General features: G+C 55.2%; 2 protein-coding genes across 2 annotated transcripts; both read left to right on the plus strand.

The window, feature by feature from the left end:
- Positions 1 to 9,837: 9,837 nt before the first annotated feature.
- Positions 9,838 to 19,239, plus strand: LOC101580262. The gene is made up of 16 exons (XM_023723849.1): positions 9,838 to 9,908; positions 9,998 to 10,295; positions 10,365 to 10,487; positions 10,714 to 10,832; positions 10,910 to 11,069; positions 11,135 to 11,219; positions 11,419 to 11,615; positions 11,775 to 11,878; positions 11,996 to 12,185; positions 13,754 to 13,987; positions 14,183 to 14,404; positions 14,506 to 14,590; positions 14,721 to 14,860; positions 15,476 to 15,653; positions 19,121 to 19,130; positions 19,218 to 19,239. Exons 2-16 carry the CDS (start codon positions 10,044 to 10,046, stop codon positions 19,237 to 19,239), a joined length of 2,121 nt encoding a protein of 706 aa, XP_023579617.1. The 5' UTR covers positions 9,838 to 9,908; positions 9,998 to 10,043.
- Positions 15,543 to 26,078, plus strand: LOC101580664 (epiplakin; the record flags this gene model as incomplete). Its single annotated transcript, XM_004638961.2, has 2 exons — positions 15,543 to 15,592; positions 19,259 to 26,078. A coding segment is annotated over exon 2 (6,774 nt), but the record flags the coding sequence as incomplete, so codon positions are not given.
- Between the last annotated feature and the right edge of the window lie 2 nt (positions 26,079 to 26,080).

The following is a 26,080-nucleotide window of genomic DNA, read 5'->3' on the forward strand; positions in this document are numbered from 1 at the left end:
CAGCTTCTGGTGGATGCGGGTCAGACTCAGTGTTCCTTGCCTTGTAGGTGTTTCACCCAATGTCTGGCTTAACTCAGTTTCTTCATTTTCTCATGGCATTCATTTTAAAAGGACAAAACAAATATTGGACTAAGGCCCACCCTATGCCACTGTGAGCTCATCTTGACTAATCACTTCTACATCATCCCACTTCCAAATAAGGTCACACTGAGGTACAGGGAGTCAGGACTTCAGCGTAGCTTGGGGAGCACACGATTCAACCGCTTGTCACCGGATCCTATAGTGGGCCCAGTGGGTTTATGAGCCAGAGGGGGCCATGGCTGCAGTCTTAGGGTAGGGATAATGATGTTCATGCTGCTGTTGAGGAAGTGATATATGTGGGGCTAGGGTCACCTGTGACAAGTACACAGAAAGCAGACTCCAGCTCACCTAGGAATGCTCCGGGACATGCTGCAGACACTGTACTGATGCACCGACCATTTCTTTTTCTCTTCTTCCTCCTCCTTTTTTTTTAGACAAGGTCTGGCTCTGTAGTTCAGAATGGCCTTGAACTCACTATGCAGCCCTAGCTGGCCTTGAACCTAAGCTAATTTTCCTGCCTCAGCCTCCCAAGATACAGGTGTCTGTACCACACCTAGTATCAGGCTTTCTTTTCTCACTTCCAATGCATAGAAAAGGGCAGAAACTGGGCCAGCCTTATCCTCCTTCCTTAAGATGAGCCCTGGGTTTTCCAGGGTACGATTGCATGTTGGAGCCAGGAGCTAAGGCCCACAAGGCATAGAACAGGGGCTATTCCAGAGACTTCTCTGCCACCGAACATGCAGCTCCTTTTGCCCCTGGCAGATCTGGGTGGTGTGTCACCCAAAGAGTCAAGTGTGTACCCTTTTTTTCTGGGAATCAGATACAACTAAGAGGCTCTCAGGGTGAAGCCACCCTGCTATGCCCAAGTGGAAGGTGCTACCTTGCAGGACTTATGATAGTGAGAAGAGCAAATAGCCAAGTAGAGACTGAAGCCACCAAAACCTAGAACAGGCAAAGAGGGATCTGGCTCAGAGTCGCTGGAAGAAATGCCATCTGAAGACACCTTGATTCTGGATTTCTGGCCTTCAGAATCACAAGAGAATGTGTCCTGTTATTGTAGTCATGAAGGTTATTACGGTGATTATAAAGAAATTAGAATACAATCCTCTTCACATAAAAAGGAACATGGTATGTGATGTTCTGCCCTGCTTTTTCTCCTAGGTTTCAGAGTGGAGAGGACCTAGAGACCCCGAGACCCCCAGTGATCTTTGCGAGGCCTCCCCTCTCCATAGCTGCTAGCACTTGGAGGTGTGGATGAGCCGTGGCCTCCTCACTAGCCCCAGGGACATCTTTTCAGATTATTTCTAAGTTCTTGCCCTCGCCAGCCTGGCTGAGTTAGATAATGAAGTCTTTGCTAAGAGAGCGGGGGTCTGTCTGTGAGGGAATTCCCAGGACTGGCTCAGCTCTGAATGCTGAGGAACTGGGTGCACTTGTGACATGTATCAGTCCTGCCAACTTGTCCCTTGTGGGGTTGTCCCATCTTTCATAGCTAGGAGGAGGCTCCCTTTTGGTTCTTGCCTTTCCTCTTCTTCCTGTCTGACATGTTGAGTGACAATGGAGCCACAGCAGCCTTCTTACAACCATGAGAATCAAAGCTAAGGCCAAGAACAGTGAATCAGAAACAGAGAGGGTCTGCACCACCGATGATTTTGATGAGCAAGGCACTGGCCTCAGACGACTCCTATAGCCCCAATTAAGGAGAGAACAAGACTTCCTGGACAGAGACCTGGGAAGCCTGGCCAGGGGGCTCATCTCTGGGGTGTTCCATTCTTAGCTCTCTGGACCCAGGTGAGCAGCTCTACTCAGGGCTGGGATGTGTGGTTCCATATGGAGCCTTGAACAACCCCAAGTGACTAGTCCTCTGGGGACCTAGCCCCTGAGCCCTAGTTGAGGTGAACCATGGGGTCAGGGCAGCAGGAGCAGGTATCCCAAGCTGCCCATCTGTAGGGAGCGGCTGAAGCTGGAGATTGATCACATACAAGTGCAGCCTCCAGAACCCAGTGCCTGAGCGAGCCACAAGGATGAGCGAGGTTGTGCATGATATTCAGCCTTCCAAGTGTATAAACAAGTGCACTGCAGCCACTGGAGTCGCTCCTTCTCCTCCTCTTCCTCCCCTATTTCCCATCAGGAGAGAGGGCTCCATCTGGCCTCAGTTTTCTGTATTCCAAATTTTGTCTTTTTCTTTCCATCCTTTCACTGTCTTCACCCTGGGAACACTGAGAGCTCCGAGGGATTCAGTACCCATTGTGCACTTTGAGCTATTAATCCACTGGTCACCAAGCTAGGCTGGTAGCAATGCCCCACTACACAGAGAAAGCAGCACAGCAGGTTCAGTGGCTCCCCAAGAGCAGGAGTAGGTGGCCACATCCGGTGCACTCCCGTTGCTCTTGTCCCCCCCTGCTCCTTCCTTCCTCACTCCCAGCCCTGGCAATACTCAGGTGATGATGATGTGGGTCCAAGCCTGCAGAGGCCCAACTGGAGAGCAACATTCCCGTGATTCCACCAGTGAAGACGATGGAAGTGCTTGCAGGTGGCAGCCTTGGAAGCCAAGTTTCCACTGACTATGATCCCTGAGAAGGAACCACAGCCAGCAGCTGATGCCCAGGGAGATGATCAGAGACACAGAGAAGACAAAGACAAGGCCAGGCTTGCTGGCACACACCTCTAATCCCAACATTCGAGAGGCTGAGGCAGGAGAATCACTAAGAGTTCGAGGTCAGCCTGGCCTATATAGTGAGTTTAAGACCAGCCTGAACTACACACCAAGACCCTGTCTAAAAAAAAAAGAAAAAGAAAGAAAGAAAAGAAAAAGAAAGAAAGAAAAGAAAAAGAAAAAAAGTTAAAAAAGAAAAACAGAACAAAGAAGACTGGATGGTGCGCAGGAAAGCTGGGGGGCACAGGTACGACAAGAATGGAAACAAACGTCAGGAGAGCCTGATGCTGAGGAAGCACCAAAGATCTGGGGACAATGACACATCTTGATGTCAGGCTATTTGTCACCCAGGATCTGCCCACTGAAGTCTTGAGCCAGGTGGCCACCGACTGAAGCTCTGCCTGGGCCAAGGGCAAGGAATCTTCTCCCCAAGACTGGCCAGCTGTGGCCACTTTGGGCTGCTGCATCTGCTCTTGGCAAAAACCAACAACGCACCTGAAACAGTGCTGTGCCTGGGTGAACAGACCACCTACCTTGGGGACCCAGCTCCCTTCCAGCAGGCTCCAGGCCTGGGAGCTGCCTCTCGACTGCAGTGTCTTTCTGTGGGCCTCAGGAACCTACTATAGTGAAGCCCCTGCTGAGACGACCTGTCCAAGCCAGCCTTGGTGAGAGGGGCTTGTGGGGAACCCCTCATGTTGCGCACGACCTCGCCAGCAAGGAAGACGCAACACACAGCTCCTCCTTCAGCGGTTTATTCAGGCCCCTTACAGCAAGCTTCTTCTTTCCCAATCCCCCAGCCCTTGGCTAATATATACTCCCGAGCCCAATCCCAGTGCGCCACGTGGGGATCGCCCATGGGTCCAGCATATGCAGAAGTGAATCATGACTGCAGCCCTGGCCATATAAGGAGTTGTTGTGCACAGAGAGCGCTCACCCACAGGGGGTGGAAGGCGGAAACCAGCGCCATCTTGTAGGCGCGGTCCTTCGCAGCTCTCCACACCCTCAGACTGCTTCAAAGATGGGGGGTCCAAAGACACCTGAAGATGTGACCTCTCTTGTCTAATGCAGGAGCACAGTGAGACACAACTACATAACATGACTTACAACAAGAGAACACATGTGCTGGTTACAGCACTAGGAAGAATGTCAATATGAGATAGCGACCTGTGTAAGAGTCGTGCAGGAGGGATGCAGGTGGCTCGCTTGCACTCTCACTCTGGCTGTCTGCTCTGCTCCGCGCTGCCAGCTGTTGTGGGTGGTGTCTTGCACATGTATTCTTTACCCTGGGACCCCACCCGTGAAAATCTCCCTTGGGCTCCTGAGCAGGCTGAGAGAGGTCCACATGGCCACAGCCCTGCCCGTGCTGATCTACTCCAGTGTGGACCATCACCCTAAATTTAGAATCCCTAGTTCATGATGTCATACTGACAGGATTGGCTAGGCATGAATTTCTTCTAGCCTTACTTTTTTTTTTTGCAGTACTAGGGATTGAACTCAGGACTCTGTGCTCGCCAGGCAGGCGCTTATTCTACTGAGTTGTTTCCCCAGCCCTAAGCCTTGCTTCTTTAGGGACTCCAAGCTCACTCTTCATCCCACCTGAGTCTTCCCTGACTTGTGAAGTTGGAACAGGTCCCCCAGGAGGGTGTCATGAGGGTGCTTGACAGAGGGCTCAGCACCCATCAGCAACTGTGTCAGTCTGAGAAAGATAAAGGAAAGTCCCAGATAAAGGATAAAGGAAGGCACCTGTCCCTTTGGGAGCCCTCACCCTGCAGGTCTTTGCTGCCAGAAATCAGCCAGCCCCATAGGTTTAGGTCCCTCGGGATTCTGCCCACATCTGGCCATGAGTTCAGAGACTTGCAGTGGTTGCTCTGGTGTACAGTTTGGGGCCCAGATTATAATCAGCAGAAGAAAGGATTATGAGAACTTTCTACATTGTTAGGAGCAGAGGAACAAGCATGGGGAGGTGGAGCCAGAGGGTCCCAAGAGGTCAGAGCAAGAAGTGCAGCAGTGAGGGGAGCAGGAGTGGTGGCTGGAGCTCCCCCCTTGTGTCACCTGTCATCATAGGGGTTGACAGCTTTGCACTGACCCATTCCAGCCTCTGGAATCAGTGCCCTGGCCTGGATTTGGGTCCAAATAGAAGTAAAGCCCCAAATGAGGACCTGAGGAGCTAGTGGGTCTTGTTATTCAGGGCAGAGCTCCTGGGACACATGGCCAGAGCCAAGGAGCCCAGAGGTAATTAGCGCTTCCCAGGGGGCCATTGCTCAGGAATCCTTCTTTGATTTTTCTTGAAACAGGGCCACTGAATACTTCAAACTGGCTTTGAATTCACCATGTGGCCCAGGCTGGCCTTGAACTTGCAGTGATCCTTCTGCCTCAGCTTCCCAGATACTGGCTTACAGGGGTGTGTTACCACGCCTGGCTAAGATGCCCTCTTGAAAGTGGTACAGGACATTTTTCCAGGCACTATCACGCCTAGACTGGTTTCATTAATACAGTGTTGATCATACACCTACTGCATGCCTGGTTGTTTTGATGTGGCTTCTAGACCTGGATGCCATGCTTTGGCCAAAGTTCTGTGTGACCAGGCTGAAAGTGTCTTCCCGAGAGCTGCCTGGTACACTGGGTGCCACCTGATGGTCCGATGTGGGCAGAAGACCTGGCCTTGGGTTGAGGTCCCCAGAAGCAGAGCCTGAGACTAGGATTTCAGTGATGTGATTATGAAGTGAGATAAGAAGGACATAGAACAGTGGGGAAGGGGGAAGAGAGGAAAGAAAGAAGCCAGGAAGGGGGACATAAAGTGTCTGTCCCAGGCTGGGCAGAGTCCCACACTCCCCAGCCATTGAGGACAGGGTGCTCTGGGAACTGGAGATCACAGACGCACTTGCTGGGGGCACCTTTCTACACAGGCACGGTGGGCACACATGGCAAGGGCCCTGAGGTTCGGGGACACCCTGGTGCTTCCCCTGCAGCCCAGCCAGCCTCTCAGGTCCACTCACCCCTCTCATTAGATGCACCCCGCTGATTCCTCAAAGCTTGTCTGACTTGTAGGAAAATGAAAGACTTGCAAGGGAGAGTGGGGGGCGGGGCAAGGAGCACACTTCCTTGCTCCAGCTCCAGGTTCTCGTCCTTGGCCTGCATGGCTCTGGGGCCCAGGCTCTGCCCGGAGGGTAATCTTTGACGCTGCATCACTTGGCCCTTGCTGGGACTGAGCCCCTACCTGCAGGCCGGGAGAGGCAGGGGGTCCCCGGATGAGTCTTATGGGTTGGGCCACTCTAACAGACTCACAGGATGCAGGCAAGCTGTCGCAGGCAAGAAACACAAATGGAGACTTGGGACATTGGAAATGTATTCTCGCTCAGACCTGGTGCCAGAAGGCTGAGCCGAGGTTGTCAGTGGGGCATGTCCCTCCGCTCCAGGCTGAACACTCCCTGCCCCTTCCAGCCCGGCCCTTGGTCGCGCCGACCTCAGTGGACCTCTGTTCACAGCGGCAGCTCTTGGCCTGTGCCTTGGGGTCACACCGCTTCTCCTGGTGTGTCTGCTGCTGCATGGGATTCTCACAAGGATGCCAGTTCTGTTGCATCAATGTATGTTCTAATGGCCTCGTTTCAACTTGATGGTGTCCAGAAAACCCCATTTCCAAATAAGGGCACACTTACGAGTCTTGGAATTAGGGCTTGAATACTTGAATCCCACCTGTAACCTCAGATGTCATAGCTAGACAGTTAATCTGATTTTCTTAGAATTTCGGGGAGGGATGCTGGCGGATTTCATCACCATTTTACCCATGCCTTAGACGTGGGGCTGCCCATGCTGGGGTCCCACAGCAGCCTCTCTGCTTTTAGTTTTAACCCAAGTGTGTGTGTTTGGTTTCTGGTAACGACCAGAGCGCAGGTTCTGCCCCTTCCTAAGCGCCTTGGAACTGCTGTGGGGCTGCTTCAACCACTCTGGCTCCAGAAGGGTTAGGGCTGAGGCTGGGATTTGGGCTAGGGCAGGGGTTTGAGCTAAGTCTAGGGTTAGGGGTTAGGTTTAGAACTCAGGGTGCTCCAGGTAGAGTTAGCATTTGGGTCAGGGTTAGAGTTTAGAGTTAGGGACCACAGTTCAGGTTAGTATTGGGATTTAGATTTTTTTTTTTTTTTTTTGAGGCAGGGTCTCACTATGTAGTTCAGGCTAGCCTGGAGCTCTCAGGTATCCTCCCTCCTCAGCCTTCTCACACCGGTGCCACCACACCCTCCTTGGTATTTAAATTTTGGTTAGGGGTTGGGTTAGATTTAAAGTTACACTTAGGGCCAGGGATATGTTTATATAGCAATTAGGACTAAGGCTAGGGCTAGGACCAGTGTAGTGTTAGGGTTATGGCTGGGTGTAGGGTTAGGTCTAGTTGTAGGTTTAGGGTTAGGATTTGAATTACGGTTGGGGTTAATTTTAGAGCTAGGACTAGGATTAAGTTTATGTTTGGGGGCGAAAGTTTATTTTAGCATTGAGGTCGGGTCTATAACTAGTGTTAGGGCCAGAGTAAGGCTTTGGGTTAGAGTTAATGTTAGAGTTAGAATTAGGGTGCTCTGTGCTATTCTGTCACCAAGATACTTGCACCATATGCATAGCAACTATGACTCTTACCATAATTTGCTTCCTATTTCAGCCTTGTCTTGATGTAACCCCCTGTAATCCCTCCCTAGGTCTCTACCTGAGTCAGTCCTCCCAGGACTCTCCCCTTTCTTGCAGGTTCTCAGTACCCCTAAGGGAGAAACCTCACACACCAGAAGCGCCGGGGCTGGCTGAGTGGGCCTGGGCAGGGATAGTAATGGGAACTTTCCTCCTTGGCCACCTCAGCACCTCACACCTGCGGCTATTCCCAGCTTCATGATCACAACAGTGTGCCAAAGCTATCTCATCCACACCAGCTATGGCTGGCCAAACTGGCCACTGTCAGACATGCCACGGCACATCCCCTGGGGAGGAGTAGTGTGGGCTGCATTTGCAGACCTGTCTACTTGTGTTGCTCTCTTCCGTCTACATCTGTCCACACCTTTCCTCAGGACCAGCATGCATTTACATGCCCTGGTAGGGCAGGGGCTGTGGCCGTGTGAGACTTGGGAGTGGCATGTGGAGGGTACTAGGTCAGGGGCCTCTGGAGGCAGTGCCTAGGGTGCCAGCCTGCTAGGGGGAAATGGAGAGTAGGAGCTTCCAGGAGAGTTTAGTGGTATTCAGGGAATCCACGAGCCACGTGGCTGTGGGCAGGAGAGTGGAACATCTTGGGCTCGTGCTTCTCCCTGCTGGTCCTAGTTCATTAATTTATGATGGCCCAGGAGTCCACATGGAAAAGAAGCTTCAAGGCTGGCTGAGCTGTTGGGAGCCTGAGGCATGGCCACCAGTGCCCTTGGGGCAACAGGGCTGGTACTTCCTGTGAGTGGGTATGACTGCTCCTGTCCAGCCAAGGGTTCTTCTGGGATGTTTCTACCACCCAGGATGGGTGGGGCTACTGAGGTCTCTGGCCCAGTGGCTGTGGGAAAGGTGGAGGTGCCCCGAGTTGGTCCCACAGTTTATCTGGGCCCTCACAAATCCACTTCTCAGTCACAGCCTTCTAGAGGCTCAGAGAGAAATCAGATTTGGCCAGACCTTGATTGGTGAGGCAAACAGGCCCAGAGTAAGGGGTAGGGGGTATTGACTCCCTCTTTGTGGATTTGAGGGAAGAGGGTCTGGAGTATTTCTCACTGAGCATCTACCTGGGCAGACACTCAGAGTCAGAATGGCGCCACTGCACATGGGAGCTCCTTGGCCCTAGAGAGCCATCCTAGCATCTGGGTGTGCATGATGAGGTAAAGGCTGAGTGTCAGGAGTGAGCAGGCTTGTGCTGTGACACACAGAGGCTGATGGAGACCCACATACTGAGACACCCCCAGGGGTGGGAGCCAAGCAGGCAGGACAAGGTGGGCCGAGGGCGTGACAGACTAGCCCTCCTGGGAGAGGCGTCCACCACCCATCCACCCACTGTGCGTCTGCAGCTTGCCCTGGCCTGTTTACCTGCCCACCTCGCCCAACATTTTCCAATGAAAGTTCCCAGGGCAACAGCAACACCAAATCATGACAGACGAGCCTGGGCAGGGGCAGGCCTGAGGGGTCACAAGTGAGAGATGGGTGGGGAGGGTGGGGCTGGCTTTGGAGCTGGGACTCTCAGGGCACCATTAACAGCTGAGGGGTCAGTGCACATACCAGACAAGGATGACTCCTGGGCCAGGGCTTGCATAGTAGACACAGGAGGGCTCTTGTCACAGTGTCCAAAGAATCACTGGGGATGGTAGGAGAAGGAGAAGACATTAGATGGGCCCACACTGGCACTCAGAGCCTGCAGAGCACTCCATGAACCTGCCGGACTGCAAGGACCTCAGAGCACCCACACCTGATGGGGTGATGCCTTCAAGGAGGGGGCTTTGGGCTGAAGAAGGGGCAGATTTCTTTCTGGGCCCAGTGGGGTAAGATGTGGCTGACCTGTCTCTGTGTCAGGAAGCCCTGGGTGGGGTAGCTGGAGGAGGGTGGAGAGGAATCACAGGGCCACACCAGTGAGGAGGCAGATGAAGTCCAGAGGTTCCTGGGGTCTGCACAGCTGAGAACTATCTGTGGCGCCCAGCCTCTGCCCCTAGCAGTGTGTGCAGTGTCCCTACTTTTTCTTTTTCTTTTCTTTTTTTGGTGGAACTGGGGATTGAACTCAGGTGCCAGGGAAGTGCTTATTCCACTGAGCCATCTCCCCAGCCCCTCCCTGCTTTTTCTGACCATGCCTAAGCTAGGTTTGGGGCCTATTGAGGAAAGCTCTTCCTCAGATAGAGCTCAGCCCCAGTGCATCATGGTGGCCTGGATAGGTCTGAGTGGGGAGTGAACTCCCTAAATCCCCCTTTACCCCACACTGTACAGGAAACTGGGGGGAGGGGTAAGGAGCCTCAGATGAAGCCCCTTTCCCAGCCCCTCCCCCACAGCATGGCTGAGGCCAGTCACAGGTTTCCCAGGAAACGAAAAGGAAAGGAAAGTGCTGAGGCCAGACTGGCTAGACAGATGGCTAGAACTGGCTGAACAGTGCCCGAGGGAAGGCCAGGCGTGGGGACGTGGGCAAAGGAGGTGCTGGTCCCCTCCAGTCTCTCAGCCCTACTCCACCCTGCACAGGCTGAGGCAGAGACCCCAAAAGGTAAGTCCCGCACAACTGGTACCCAGGGTGTGGGGTACAAGAAGGCCTTTAGCTTCCAGGTCCTGATCTGGATCATCTTGCCCCAACAGGGTTATCTTCAGTGTCCTGGTCACTCTGTCCCTCTTGGTATCCATCATGGGAAACTGGGCCTCAAGACTGGGCTGCTTAGGGGAGAGGAGAAGTCGCTTCAGGACTGGCCCTAAGGCCCAAGAGAGCCCCTCTCCGTGTGCAGATCTCCAGGATCTATGTCCACCAGTGGTGTCCTGGGCTTGGTGGGGCAGCCATGCTATCCAGGTGACAGAGGTTACAGAGACAGTGGTGACAGAAACTGTGGTAACCGAGGCTGTGGAGGTGGGGCCTGGCCAGCAAGAAAGGCAGCCAGCCCAGGTGAAGCAGGACAGCCTGGGGGTTGGCACGGGTTGGGGAGGCAGCAGGTTGAAACTACCTCTTTTGCAGAGGCCTCCTGCACTCCTGAATACCCTGCAAAGCTGGCTGGATGGTATGGAGGAGCTGCAGGCCTCCCAGGGGCCCCTGGCCGCTGATGCCACGGTGGCTGCTGCCCAGTTGCGTGAGCAGGAGGTACAGGGGAACAGAGCCAGGTGGCAGCACCTGGTTCTGAGCCTCAGGTCAAGCCACCAGCACACAATACTGCCCCATCAGGAGTAGGGCCACATCAGATTACCCCAGGGGTGGGCTGAATGCAGAAACCCTTTCATGTTCCCATGGATGAAGGAGGCAGAGATGGGAGGATGGGGCAAGGGCTTCCAGAACACAGTGTCCAGCCACCAACATCATGTCCCCAAAGCTGCTCCAGTGCCTACTGCAGGAGCGGGCACCACAGGTAGAGCCAAGGTTGCAGGAGGTGGGGAGCCCAGCAGAGCTGCGTGCACAGTGGCATCGCTTGGTGCAGCGGGCAGAGACCAGGTGAGGCCTGGGGTAAGGGAGGGAGGGTTCCAGGGCAGGGAGGGTCATGATACCTATGGCAACTTCTTGGTCCCTAGGTGGGGGTTGCTGCAGCAGCTTGTCCCAGCAGCACAAAGCTTTGATGCAGCCCGTGAGACCCTTCTGGCACGGCTGGGCCTGGGTGAGCGGCTCCTGGTTGTGCTGGGACAGGGCCAGCTGGGGCCCAAAGGCCAGGAGAGGGTTGTGCAGTGTTTGCAGGTATGACCCATACCCAGGGTGGGGGTTGGTAGCCTGGCACAGAGCTCAGTGGCATATGTCCACAGCATATGTGTCAGGGCACTACAGCGTATGCCGAGGACCTGGGGAGGGCACTGGAGACTGGTCAGAGGCTGGCAGAGCTGCTCATGGGTGAGTGGACATCAGCCAGCTCACTCAGCTGGGCTGGCCAAGCCTGCCACGATGCCTTCAACCTCATCCAGCCCTGCATGCACCATGCTTTTTGACCCCAGTTGAAGTCCGTCCCATGCCTCTGTCCCTGCCCTAGTCCCCAAAGCCCCCTCCAATGCCCATGTCTTGGCTCTGGCTCTTCTCCTGGCATGGCTTGCAGAGGATGAAGCTCAACTTGTGAGGCAGCAGCTGGAGGAACTCCAGGAGTGTGTGAAGCTGACTGTGTCTGGTGCTGCCCAGGTTTGGCAGACTCTGCTATGTGCCAAGAGGATAGGTTTACCCCCAATAGGTCTAAAGGCCCAGCTTGATCTGGAGAGGGCGACCTCAGAGGGTCCAGGGCTCAAGGACCAGGAGCAGGTGTGTATCCCCCTACCGCTAACCCCTAGGAGAGGTCCTAGCATTCTCTGCCCACTTTGGAGTCCTCCATGCTGGAGAACAGGGATGGCTGGGAGTGTATCCTCAGGGCTCTCTGTCCCCAGTTGGAGTGCCTGGGACAATGCTGGCCTCTTCCCCCAGCTGAGCATCCAACTGGCCCAGCTAGCAGAGTGGCTTGAGCAGCTGGCATCACAGGCAGAAGTCCCCGGCCAGGCAGCAGCCCACATGGTGTCCATCCGGGAGCAGTGCCTCCCACCAAGTACCCTGGCACCTTCAGGAGTGTGGCCAGGTACCTGGGAAGTATACCAGAGGTAGGGGCCAGGTGGGTGAGGGTGAGACTGTGCCCAAGACTGGGTTCTCAGATGGTCCTATCTGTCCTCAGCTGTGCTGCAGGCAGAGCTGGGAGCCCTGAGAGGCCACTGGTCAGAAATTCAGGAGCCATATGGGCTGAAGGCCATATGGGAGCTAGCCCAGTGGAGTCCATGTGACCTAGAAGAGCAGGCTGCCATCAAGAAGGGGCTGAAGCCTAAGGGTGGCTGGGCCCCAGTCCAGGTACTTTGAAAGTCTGGGGACAAGGGGGAGTCACCCCAGAGTTCCTTGGGAGGAAAGGGGTGACCATGGAGAGGATGAAGAACTAGGGGACCTGAGGTTGAGCTGCTGCCTGCTTGGAGGGACCAAGCCAAAGGGTATGGCACGGAGGAGAGAAAAGTGGGACCATAGGGGATCTGGTAGCGATGTCATGGGTCGACCTGTGCTTCCAACAGCCTCTGGTCTCCCCAAGACCTGGCCCCTCTGCTCTCCCAGCAGGGTCAGGGCTGGAGGTGCCAAACAAGGACTGCACTGCACAGTTTCTAAGGGATAGGGATGGGAAACGGCAAGGGCTGAGGAATACGAACACACTGTCCAACTTTTCCAGCCAATTAAGATCATAATACTGGGGGTTGGGAAGATAGCTCAGCAGCATAAGTGCCTGCCTGGCAAGCACAAGGTCCTGAGTTCAATCGCTGGTACAAAAAATAAAGCACAATACTACCAAGAGTGAGCCCCATTTGTGCAGCAGTTGGAAATACGTACATATTTGGAACAAAATAGAAAGAAACTTCTAGCTACAGGTAGGGCTTCTTTTCAGTGTTTAATGCAACCTCAAGGCCAGAGGGGAAACTCAGTCACTGCTGTAGGGTGAGAGCAGTGGAGCTCCATAGAGCCTGCCTGAATATCAGATCCCCTCCACTCAGTGATGTTTTTCACCTTAGGGATTGGATTAGTTGGGGGGTACGGGGGGCAATAACCAGTTGCCAGAGACCAGGCAGCTAACCCATAGGAACACAGCTCCCTGTGCCCAAGGACAAGTGGATGGCTTCTTAGGGCCCAGAAAGCAGGGTTTGAGTTCCCCTTTCCCTGGCTTGTAGAAGGCATCTGCTGGCATGTGTGTCCAAATGTCCCCTCTTTCAAGGACACTAATGACGTTGGCAACCTGCTCCAGTGTGATGTCAGGCAGGCAGGTCACCAAGCTGCTCTGCTGGCAGGAGTTCCCAGGGGGACAGCAGTCCCTAGTGGTGTCTTGGCCGTGGAGAGGCCCAGCATGGCGAGGAGAGATCAACTTCGAGGGCACCTGCCACCTGAGACTACTGATGAACCTGCCAGGCAGCCAGCCTACTGTGTCCTGCCCTCCAAGGGAGAGGTCAGTTTTTCACTGGGTGGTCCCCATGGACTCTCCATGTCCTCCACCATGCCCAGATCTGCCACATCTCCTCTCCAGGCCTAATGTCATGGAGGGGACACCGCTGCTCACAGGACACATCATGCTCACATACCTCCAAGGGTCAAGCCAGGCTGAGCCCCTCAGGACCAAGGTGGGGCCTATGGCCAGAAGCTCCTACCTGCACAGTGACTTTGTGGAACAGCCCAGGGTCAGCAAAATGCACTGCTCTCAGGTCCCCTGGTCTCCTAGCCCACTCCCTCTGGGAGCCCCTGTGATCCACAGGGGGTGCTGGGCAGCACAAGCAGAAGCACTGGTTCAGGCAGCAATGTGTAAAGAAGTAGTTAGGGTAGATCCACCTGGTTCACATTCTGGTATTTTCCACCCCTTTCCATTCCTTCACACCCCTCCCACTGCACAGAGCTGGAGACTGGAAGTGCTGCCTGGAGTCCTGAGGGCTGACAGACTGAAGCTCTGGACTGCAGCCCCAGTGCAGGTGCTGGCTCATAGGAACCCTGACCAGGCTGACACTCCAAGGGTGTCCCAAGAAGAACTGAACTGGCTGCCATGGGCAGAGGCTGCCATGAGGAGCTGGAGCCACAGGAAGCTGGACACCAGGGAGAAAAGTTGGCAAGACAAGGATCACCTGGAGCAGGTGAGGGTAGATAGCACACAGTCCACCCTAGGCACACCAGAGTAGCCTAGGCCAACTCACACCTCCCCGCAGCAAGGGGCTGGCGCCCACCTGGATTTGGGGGCCTGACAGAGATGCAGTGGCCAAAGGAAGAAGGGTGTCTAGGGCTCACTCTGCACCTTATGCCACAGACAACGGTGCCACTCCTCCCAGCAGGATCTCATGGACCGTGTGTTGGCATCTGGCGAACAAGAAAGAGATGGAATGGGTTGCCTGGGTACCTCTTGGGGACTTGCACCCACATCCCAACTCACCATAATGCTGGAGTCAGAACCCCTGAACAGCCAGCAGCCACCATCACATAGCATGGCCAGAGCAGGGGACAAGCACACAGGTTGCCAGAGATGGGTCCATGGTCCAGGGAACGCTGGTGAACAGGTGTGAGTTTGGGACTGGTGGAGGTGTGCTGGGGCAGAGCCCCGGGGACTTGTTTCCATACCCCACAGGAGGCCTGACCTGACCCTCCTGGGGCGGTGCAGGTGGCTCGGGGTGCCCTGATGGTTCGTGTTGGAGGAGGCTGGGTGGCTCTGGATGAATTTCTAGTCAAGAATGACCCAGGCCGAGGTGAGGGGCTGGGGGTAGGGGGTACCCAGCCCTCAGAGCAAAGGTTGGGGGCAAAGTAGGCCCCAGGCTCTGCCCAGGGGGATGAAGGGCTTGCACCCTATCCCTGCCCTCCCTCCATCTCTCTGGGCAGCAAAGGGGAGGACCAGCTGTAAGATCCAAGAGAGATTCCAGTGCTGGGCTGGGCTTCACAGCCCAAGGGCTCGGAATATCATTTCCCTGAGGCTCTGGACCTCCATCTCCAGTGCCTCCACCAGACCTCTGCCTCAGAAGGTGGGTGTTGGGATGGGCTACGGGACCATCTCTGAGCCCAAGTGGACCAGCTGGCCTTTGGGGTGAAGACTGACCATCCCTCCCAGACAGGACTGCCAACCTCCCCAGCACACAGAAACTCCAGCTCTTCCAAGGTTAAGGCCCCTAAGGGGCCCAAGAAGCAGAATCCCAGAGGACACCAGGGCCCAGCAGGCACTGGACAGGAAGCGGTGCGTGGAGTCATCCTCAGGAGGCTCAGCAGGACCCAAAGAACAGGCACTGGATGAGAAGCGGCTGGAGACAACAAAACTTCAATGCGCCTAGCTTGCTCCCACTCTCAGGCAATAAAGTCTTGTTTGGGGAACCGAAACTACTAGCTCGGGAGGTCCACGTTTCCCTTGCAAACTGCATTCAAAGGCTGACAGGCGGGCGGGCGGCGCAGGTCCTCTACGCCCCACCCTCGTGCCTGCACTGCATTCTTCCACAGTGACTCAAGGTGGGAGGGCGCGGGCAGGGTCCTCATGCTCCGCAGCCCCTCCTCGCCCAAGGGTGGTTGCCCAGCCAGCCCAACGTTCCGGGCACCTCCAACCCAAACCTGATCTATGCCCAGCTCCCTGTCCCCGCCCCCTGATGGAGGGCGGGGCAGCCACGGCTAGGGGCCCCAAGGATTTAAAGGTGCGGGGCGTGGGACTCGGCGAGCGGGGCGGAGGAGCAGAGGCGCTGAGGGACTTCCGACTCTACGTCGTGCAGCAGGTGCGGATTTGCGAAACCGAAACACCTGCGCGAGCTGAGGCAGAGGCCAAGGCTGCCGGGGGTAGGGGGATGGGGCGCGTGGTGGAGGGGTGCGCTGCGCGGGCTCTGGTCTCTGCTTGGCAGGTCTAGAACCTGCTCACTCGGAGCTCTAGGTTCGCGGTCCAAGAGGTTGAGAACCAGGGCTGAACATGCCACGGGGCGGGGGTTTCGCTGGCCCGTGATTCCAGGCAGACTGTATGCTCCAGATTGGACGGGATCCTCCAACAGCCGACCGCTCCCCCTTCCTTTTGCAAAAGGAGCTGCGCCCATGGTGGGAGGGTAGTTAGACTAACAAATTGAGAGAGTGGCTTCTAACAGCAGCTCTGAGGTAGGGAGGTGGAGCTGCCCTGTGGAGGAGTTACCTGCTGTCTGGGGTCAAGCACCTTTGGGAAGGAGAGGCAGGAGGGCCTCTGCCTTCCTACCCCACCGACCCATCATGCCAGCTCCTATGAGGGCTGTTGCTCTCTGTCTGCTTGGGCCAACATACATGAAGTCTCCTAGCTGCCCACAGTGGGGAAGAGATGTGGGTTCAGTCAGCCTGGCCTTCTGGATCTGTTCTGGCCTGACGTTGGGGGCACCCTGTCCTCAGCTAGAATGGATGTCCACCCTCCGGTGTGGTGACATAAGGTGGCCCATGCCCTTGGATGTGAATCAACCCAGTTCAGGAATGACCTTCCCACACCTCGGTAGCTGGGGGCTGCTTGAAGTGGGGCCCTGCAGAGAAACAGGGCCCACTTTCCTTCAGATGCCTTTTGACGGAAATCACCTCTGTCCTTGACCCTGGAAAGCTACCAGCCTCTTTGTCACACATCCAGATCAGTTAATGCTAGTGGCCCCCTCTCTGGAACACTGATCCTTTGCCCAGGCCATCTTCCTGCTTCCTGGCAGAGCCTATTCCAGACACCCCCAAATACCCTAGAGTGCTTCTGTCTAGCCACCTTGCCACACTCCCCCTCCAGGACACAGATGCCCTTATCGTGGCCTGGGAAGAGGCAGGGTTTGGCAGATACTTATCACGCTCAAGGTCACCCATAAACCAACAGGGAGTTCAGTTACAGGTTGAACCTCACACATTATAACTCACAGAGGAGCTCTCTCCCCCTCTCCTTCCCTTCTACAGCTCTGTGGATTAGCAGGCTTCTCCCTGAATCTTTGTTCAGGGAACTGGAGCTGCTGAGTGACCTTACCTTGGCTCTCTAGTTTCTCATCCAAGTGTTGTCCTTCTGTACAGCACATGACCTGTTCAGCTGGCTACTCATGTCCAGGGCAAGGGTCACCCAAAGCCATGCCCACCTGGCTGTCCCTGCCCCTGGCAGTAGTTCCAATGCTTTATGTTCTACCTTTACTGGACATAATTACCTATCCTTCCTGGAACTGGAATTGCCCATCTTTCCTGGACTTATGGTGACCAGAGCCCTGCAGCTGTCCAACTGGTCACTCAAAGCCTCTTGGGATCTGTTCTCAAAGCTTGGTTGCTTAGAAACAGCTCCCATCAGACTGTCTCCTGTCCTCTGCACCCTCTCTACTGCCCTGAACTGTGTCCCATGCCCCTCTCAGAAAGCTGAAAGATTATACCACTTCCTGGAGCCCAGGCTCTGTCCACTCGGTCAGAAGGCAGTGGGAGATGAACTCTGCTGGCCCTGTTGAGGTGCCTGCCTGGTCTTAGCAACAATGTCCAAGATTCTGAGCAGCAGGATGCTCCCAAAGGAAGGAAAAGCAGAGGGATGATTTTGCACAGATGGGAGGCTGGGATACAGTCTCAGGGGTGGCTCCAAGGGTGTTTAGAAGCTGTAACAGCCATGAGAGTCACCCAAGTCATGCAAAGGGACTAAGCATATGATGGGCCACCTAAGGAAGGGGGTGCCTTGGGCTGATGTGGTTCATGAAAGGACTGGCAGTGGAGCTGTACACCCACAGCCCTCCCTGAGCTTGGTAATATCTGTCTACCCACTAGGCTATATGACATCCAAGCCTTGATCTGTCATGGACTGAATGATAAGCCTATCTTCCCATCAAAGCCACCCCCCACCATTCATTCACCTGCTCCTCACATACATGGTGTTGGGAGGACAGAGACCCCCTGCAATGACTGAGGATGGTCAGAGAGGCTCCTGTACCATGTGGTATGCAGGCTGAAACAGCAGGAACAGGAAGGGTACCAATGAGGTTCCAGAGGGACTCAGGTTAGCAGGGTGTACCAGTGTGGAGTGGTGTCCCCAGATCAGCTATGAGGAGAATCCTGGTGCCATCCAGGACCAGCATGTGAGTGGGTGTGGGACACCCAAGACTGCCAGATGGAGCCTCCCTCTCCTCTTGATGTCCTGATCACCCATACAGTTTGGGGGTCTGAAGGCAGGTTGGAGAGCTTTCTGATTTTATTGTTAAATGGAGACAAACAAGAATCCTATCTCTCAGGGACAATCCTCATGTCCCCAACAGACAGGTCCAAAGTGCATTTGTTGAGTTGGACAGTGAGGTGAGAGTGGGTGGGGCCACCCTGCCTCAGACTTTGCAAGGAGGGAATGGGCCCATGGGGTCCTGATTGGGCTTCTGAGCACAGAGAAGGGTCTGCTAGTACTGAGGGTATGGACCAATAGAGGGGCCAGGGCGTGATCTGAGGCTACAGAGTGCAGGCCCAGCTTGCTAGGGCAGGTGAACACAGGGCAGGGGCAGGGTGTACAGCGACCCAGACTGGGGCCAAAAACAACACAGGCGAGAGATCTATGGTCAGGTGTGGGAGGGCACATTCTCTCCACAGGCTTGTAGGGGAGGGTTCTTCCTGCCCCTCCCAGCTCCTGGTGGCTCTAGGCTGTCACCCTGCCGTCTTTCACCTATGTGTCTGTCTTATAAGGGCGCCAGGTATACTGGACTAGGGCCAGCTGCTTTCAGTATGATCTCATCATTAGTCCACAGATATACTATTTCCAAATAAGGTCACACTCTTCACAGGCACTGTACGTTAGGACTTTGACATGTCTTTTTGGAGCAACCAGTCCAGCCCAGCTCAAAAGGGGATGGGCCTAGACAGCCCATTGTTGGTGGCAAGATGACCACCAAGATAACCAGGGACAGGTAGAGTTGGCAGCATTGGCATAGAGCCAGATAACCAGGGAGGGATAGGTGGATGTGGGAGGAGGAGACATGTCTGCCGAAGCTGGGGCCCCCATGGCAGAGGAGCAGAGGGACCATCGTAGGGCTCATGGGGCAGACTGAGCTCTCAGCAGGGACAGGGGCAATGAGGGGACCAGAAAGGGCCTCACTTCCCTACCTCATGACCTTCAGTTCCTAGAGTGGAGGTCAGAGGACCATTCATGGGTGAAAACGCTCAATTCCTGACAGGTGGTCTGCTGGCCAGTCCTGGCTCCCTGTGGTGAGCACATTGTTCCTTAAATCTTACTGAGCTTGCTAAGTAGTGTCTGTCACTCCTCCTGGGAGTGGGGCAGAGAGAGCCCCTGTCCCAGAGAGCCACTTCCCCTTCTTATATCGCAGGAAGCAAGCTGTATGTAGGTCCTCCACTACCATGGCACTGTCAGCTTTAGCTGGGAAGTGTCTGGAATTGACCTCATGTCTGTGTCTTCCCTGCCAGCCTGTTCAGTGTCCCTGACTGAGCCTTTCTTTCTTCTATAGGAAACAAGTGGAACTTGGGCAAGTTCTGCACAACCAGCTGTGTGCAATGAATGGCCAGGCTTCTCTTCTTGATGTCCTGGTCACCAGCAGTACTGAGCAGGCAACAGTCACCAAAAACATGAAGGCTGGGCTGGGAGCCAGCACCCCCGTCAGGCCCCAAGTGGAGACACCCCTGTGCGCCAAAGCCAAGAGCATTGCTGGAGTGTACGTGGAAGCCTCAGGGCAGACCCAGAGTATCTATGCTGCTACAAAGCAGGGTCTCCTACCTGCTGTACTCGGGCTGGCTCTGCTAGAGGCCCAGGCAGCCACGGGGGGCCTTGTGGACCCCACCCAGGGCCAACTGCTCCTTGTGTCTGAGGCCCTGCAGCAGGGCCTGGTGGGGCTAGAGCTGAAGGAGAAGCTGCTGGCTGCTGAGCGTGCAGTCACTGGCTACCCTGACCCCTATGGGGGCGAGAAGCTGGCCCTCTTCCAGGCCATTGGGAAGAAAGTTGTGGAAAGAACTCTTGGGTGCAGATGGCTAGAGGCCCAGCTGGCTACTGGAGGCCTAGTGGACCCCACCCGAGGTGTGCGAGTGGCCCCTGAGCTTGCCTGCCAGCAGGGCCTCTTGGACCAGGAAACATGGCTTAGTTTGTCCAAGCTGGAGCCTGGTACAGATGCCCTGGGTTTCCTCGACCCCAACACCCAGGAGCAGCTGCTATATAGCACATTGTTATCCAGGTGTGTGCAGGCCCCTGGGTCAGGGCTCTCTTTGCTACCCCTCAAGACCATCTTCCGTACCCTAGGAGGGACAGCCAGTGTGGCTGAGCTGCTAGAAGCAGGAGTCCTGGACAAGGAGGTAGGCCAGGGCCTACAGGAGGGCACGCTGGCTGTGTCAGATGTGAGCATGCGCCCTGAGGTGCAACGCTACCTGGAGGGCACCAGCAGCATGGCGGGCATTGTCTTACTGCCTGAAGGCCACAAGAAAAGCTTCTTCCAGGCCACTGCTGAGCACCTGCTTCCGATGGGCACTGCACTCCCACTCCTGGAGGCTCAAGCTGCTACCCGCACCCTGGTAGATCCAGCCACAGGCCAGCGGCTGTGGGTGGATGAGGCAGTCAGGGTAGGCCTGGTTGGCCCAGAGCTCCATAAGCAGCTCCTGGTGGCAGAGCAGGCAGTGACTGGATACTATGACCCTTTTAGTAGTTCCAGGATCCCCCTCTTTCAGGCCATGAAGAAGGAGCTGGTGGACCAGATACTGGCTCTGCGCCTTCTGGATGCCCAGATAGCCACAGGTGGACTGATCTGCCCAGCCCGCAGGTTCCGGCTGCCCCTGAAGGCTGCCTTACGCTTTGGCTGCCTGGATGAAGAGACTCAGCAATGTCTCTCCCAGGCTGCAGGCTTCTCAGACCCCAGCACCCATGGCAGTGTGAGTTATGAGCACCTGTTATCTTGCTGTATCACTGACCCAAAGACAGGGCTTGCCTTTCTGCCCCTGGTGGGGGAGCCCCGTGGAGAAGTGCTCCAGGGACCCACATTCATTAAGCACCATATTCGACAGGCCTTGAGTGCAGCCACAGCCTCTGTCTCTGTGGGGAAGTTCCAGGGCAAACCCGTGTCCCTATGGGAGCTGCTCTTCTCTGAGGCAGTCCCTGTGGAGCAGAGGGCACTGCTGGCCCAGCAGTATCAGGAAGGGGCCCTCTCGATAGAGGAGCTGGAAGCCCAGCTGAAGGCCACCATTGAGCAGGCTGCAGCTACTACCAAAGTCACTTTTGATGGGCTGAGAGACACTGTGACACCAGCAGAGCTGCTAAAAGCTGAGATCATTGACCAAGAGCTATATGAGAAGCTGGAACGTGGACAGGCTTCAGCCCAGGATGTGGGCAGCCTGGACTCGGTGCAGAGGTACCTGCAAGGCACAGGCTGCATTGCTGGTCTGCTACTGCCTGGATCTCAGGAGCGTCTCAGCATCTATGAGGCCCGGAGCAAGAGGCTTCTCAGGCCAGGTACTGCTCTTATCCTCCTTGAGGCCCAGGCTGCCACAGGCTTCATCATTGACCCAAAGGAAAACAAGAGATACACTGTGGAGGAAGCTCTGAGGGCTGAGGTCATTGGTCCTGATGTGCATGCGAAGCTGCTGTCGGCTGAGCGTGCCATCACCGGCTATACTGACCCCTATTCCGGGGAGCGAATCTCTCTTTTCCAGGCCATGCAGAGGAACCTCATTGTGCATGATCATGCCATCCGCCTGCTAGAGGCACAGATCGCCACAGGTGGCATCATCGACCCTGTGCACAGCCACCGCGTGCCTGTGGATGTGGCCTACCAGCGTGGTTACTTTGACCAAATGCTAAACTCGATCCTGTTGGACCCATCTGATGACACCAAGGGTTTCTTTGACCCCAACACACATGAAAACCTCACCTACCTACAGCTGTTGGAGCGCTGTGTGCGTGATCCCCAGACAGGCCTGTATCTCTTGCCACTCAACAGCACGCAGCCCCAGCTGGTCGATGGCTCCACCAGAGAGACCTTCCAGAAGTTGCTGCTGTCTGTAAGGTATGGACGGTTCCAAGGACAGAGGATTTCCGCTTGGAAACTGATCAACTCAGAGTACTTCAGTGAAGACTGGAGGAGGCAGCTGCTGCAGCGCTATCGGCAGCGTAAGATTACACTCAAGCATGTCACACAGCTGCTGGAGAGAGAGATGAAGAGGTGGGCCAACATCACACTACCTGCACTGCGTGGCCAAGTCACTGCCTACCAACTCCTAGAGGCTAACATCATTGACCAGGAGCTGTTGGACCAGGTGCTGGAGGGAGTGATCAGCCCAGACACCCTCTTCCACAGGGACAGAGTCCACAGGTACCTTCAGGGCTCAGGTGCTGTGGGTGGCGTGCTGTTGCAGCCCTCCAAACAGAGGCTCAGCCTCTACCAGGCCATGAAACGGAAGCTGCTAATGCCAGGTGTGGCGCTGGCCCTGCTGGAGGCTCAAGCAGCCACTGGAGCCATCATAGATCCCTGCAATCTGGAGACACTGTCGGTGGATGAGGCTGTGCGCAGAGGTGTGGTAGGGCCAGAGACATACAGCAGGCTGAAGCAGGCCGAGGAGTCTGTCACTGGCTTCAGAGACCCCTTCTCTAGGAAGAGAGTATCCTTATTCCAGGCCATGAAGAAGGGCCTTATCCCTGTGGAGCAGGCCACCCGCCTCCTAGAAGCCCAGGTATCCACAGGAGGAGTCATTGATCCCACGGGCCACTACCACCTCCCTATGCCTGTGGCCATTCAACGTGGTTGCATTGACCAGGAGATGGAGGCTGTCTTGTCTAGCTCTCCCAAGACTTTCCCCATGCCGGATGGTCAGGGACACACCAGCTATACCCAGCTTCTGGAGCAGTGCCCCCAGGACAAGGCCTCTGGTCTTTACCTCTTACCCCTGGAAGAAAGTCCTCCTGCTGCATCCACTGACACTCAGATCCAGCAGACCCTCCAGGCTACACCAGGGACAGAGGATGGCTCATCTCTCTGGGACCTGCTCAACTCCTGCCACTTCACTGAGGAGCAGCGCAGGGGCCTCTTGGAGGATGTGTGGGTCGGGAGGATCTCTGTGTCACAACTGCAAGCCACTGTGTGCAGCCAAGTACGAGAGGCAGAGCTCCTGGCCTGGACCCGTGTCACAGTTCCAGGGCCAAGGGGAGAGATCCCTGCTGTCTGGCTGCAGGATGCAGGCATCATCACCCAGGAGACACTGGTGGCACTGGCTCAGGGTACACAGTCACCAGCCGAGGTTGCTGAGATGCCTGCTATAAAGGCATGCCTCTGGGGGACAGGCTGTGTGGCCGGTGTGCTGCTACAACCCTCTGGGACCAAAGTGAGCATTGCCCAGGCTATGAAGGATGGTCTACTGCCCATGGGCCTGGGCCAGAGGCTCCTAGAGGCCCAGGTTGCATCTGGCTTCCTTGTTGACCCACTGACCAGCCAGAGGCTGTCAGTGGAAGAGGCAGTCAAGGCTGGCCTGGTGGACAAGGCACTGAGCGAGCAACTCAAACAGGCTGAGAGGGCTGTGGTCGGGTATGCTGATCCTTACACAGGGGGCTCCCTATCGCTGTGGCAGGCCATGGAGAAAGGGCTTGTGCCCCAGATAGAGGGCTTCCCCCTTCTTCAGGTGCAGCTGGCCACAGGAGGGGCAATGGAGCCTGTTTATGGGGTGCACCTGCCCCAGGCAGGGGCCTGCAGGCTTAGAGTCCTGGATGAACAGACCAGCCAGACACTGACAACCACCAAAGAGAACAATAAGTTCTTCTTTGACCCCAATGCCAGGGAAAAAGTGACTTACCAGCAGCTCAAGGAGCGATGTGTGCTGGACAGTAACACTGGCCTGTGGCTGCTGCCATTGGCCCAGGACACTGTGCTTGAGGTAGATGACCACACTGCTGTGGCGCTGAGGGCCATGAAAGTGCCCATCGGCATGGGGAGGTTCCAGGGGCGCAGTGTGTCACTCTGGGACCTGCTGCACTCTGAGTACATCAGTGCAGACAAGCGTCGGGATCTGGTGGCGCTCTGTCAGACTGGGCGAGCAGAAGCCCTGCGGCAGGTAGTCACTGCAATCACTGCCCTGGTGGAGGCTGCAGAGAGCCAAGCACCAAAGGCCACCTTCAGAGGGCTCCGGAAACAGGTGTCTGCCAGTGACCTATTCAGGTCTCAGCTGATTAACAAGCAGACACTGGATGAGTTGACTCAAGGGAAAAGGACAGTGGAAGAGGTAACAGAAATGGACAGTGTAAGGAAATCCCTGGAAGGAGGCAACTTCATTGCTGGCGTCCTTATCCAGGGTACCAATGAGAAGATGAGCATCTCTGAGGCCTTGACAAGGAATATCCTGCGGCCTGGCACAGCCCTGGTGCTCCTGGAAGCACAGGCAGCCACCGGCTTCATCATTGACCCAGTGGAAAACCGGAAGTTGACTGTGGAGGAGGCATTCGCAGCTGGGATGTTCAGCAGGGAAACTTACGTGAAGTTGCTGTCAGCTGAGCGTGCTGTCACCGGCTACACTGATCCATACAACGGGGAGCAGATCTCGCTCTTCCAGGCCATGCAGAGGGACCTCATCGTGCACGACCACGGCATCCGCCTGCTGGAGGCCCAGATCGCCACTGGTGGCATCATTGACCCTGTGCACAGCCACCGTGTGCCAGTAGACGTGGCCTACCAGCGTGGCTATTTTGATGAGGAGATGAACCGTATCCTGGAAGACCCCAGTGATGACACTAAAGGCTTCTTTGACCCCAACACACATGAGAATCTCACCTACCTGCAGCTGCTAGAGCGCTGTGTGGAAGACCCAGAGACAGGCCTATACATGTTACAAATTGTAAAGAAAGGACAGACCTACACATACATTGATGAGGCCACAAGGCGCACACTGCAATCCAGAACTATATCAATGCATGTGGGGAGGTTTGAAGGCCAGACAGTGTCTGTCTGGGATGTCTTGTGCTCTCAGTACTTCACAGAGAAAAAGAAGAAGGAGTTAGTGTGGGAGTACAAAACTCAGAACATGGACCTGGACAAACTTTTGGCAGTCATAACCACCACTATTGAAGAAACAGAAAAGCAAACCCAAGTCATCAAGGTGTCAGCCATCCAGGGGGATGTGACAGTTGCAGAACTGTTCAATTCTGGGGTCATCAACAAGAAGACCCTGGATTCAATTTATAGTGGGGAGACTGGGTGCCAGGACCTCCGTCAGCTGGAGCATGTGAACATCTACCTGGAGGGCACTGGCTGCATTGCTGGGGTGACTGCACCCTCCACTGGAGAGGTCCTGAGCATTGAGGAAGCCAGCCGGAAAAAGCTCATCCCTGCAGGTTTTGCAGCCCAGCTGTTGGAGGCTCAGGCAGCTACTGGGTTCATGCTTGACCCCCATACCCACCAGAAACTATCTGTGAAGGAAGCTATAGAGGCTGGCTTGGTAAACAAAGAGCTGCAGGAAAGGCTTTTGGCTGCAGAGAGAGCTGCAAAGGGCTATACTGACCCAGCCACAGGGGAAATGATCCCACTGTTCCAGGCCATGAAAAAGAAGTTAGTCCAGAGAGAAGATGCCCTGAGGCTCCTTGAGGTGCAGGTAGCCACAGGGGGCATCGTGGATCCCCTGCACCACCATCGGCTGCCACTGGAAACAGCCTACAGACGTGGATGTCTACATGAGGACATATATGTACTCATTGCAGATCAGAAGCACATGAAGAAAAGGTTTGTGGATCCCAACACACAGGAGAAAGTCACTTATCAAGAGCTTCAGAATAGATGCCAGAGGGAGGAGCCTGGCTGGACTCTATTTCCAATGATCAGAGAACCGAAGGATGCTACATACGTGGATGAGGCAACCAAAAGAGCCTTTGAGGCAGAGAAGGTAGATATAAAGATGGGAAGGTACAAAGGCCAGAGGCCGTCTCTATGGCAGCTGCTAAACTCAGAATATGTAACAGAGGACAAAAAGATGGAACTGGTTAGAATATACAAAGCAAAAACAACACGAGCGCTAGAAAGAGTAGTTCATATTATTCTACAAATAATTGAAGAAAAGGAAACTCAGACAAAGGAACTGTGGTTCAGAGGTATCCGAACACAAATAAGAGCAGGGGAGCTCTATAAATCAAATATTATAACAAAGGAGACATTGATAGAACTACAGCAAGGAAAGAGTACAGTAGCACAAATTGAGAAAAAACAAGAGGTTAAAACATACCTAGAGGGCACCAGCTGCATCGCGGGCGTCCTGGTGCCCAGCAAGGCCGAGCCCGGCCGCCAGGAGAAGATGAGCATCTACCAGGCCATGTGGAAGGG

The sequence above is a fragment of the Octodon degus genome, unplaced genomic scaffold (assembly GCF_000260255.1).
Source record: "Octodon degus isolate 3935 unplaced genomic scaffold, OctDeg1.0 scaffold00104, whole genome shotgun sequence".
Classification (NCBI taxonomy): domain Eukaryota; kingdom Metazoa; phylum Chordata; class Mammalia; order Rodentia; family Octodontidae; genus Octodon; species Octodon degus.

Coding starts and splice junctions, on each gene's coding strand:
- LOC101580262 (XM_023723849.1), top strand. CDS start 10,044: ATGGGAAACTGGGCCTCAAGACTGGGCTGCTTAGGGGAGAGGAGAAGT. Junction 14,591..14,720: donor CAAGAATGACCCAGGCCGAG/GTGAGGGGCTGG, acceptor CTCTCTGGGCAG/CAAAGGGGAGGACCAGCTGT. Junction 14,861..15,475: donor CCAGACCTCTGCCTCAGAAG/GTGGGTGTTGGG, acceptor CCCCTGATGGAG/GGCGGGGCAGCCACGGCTAG.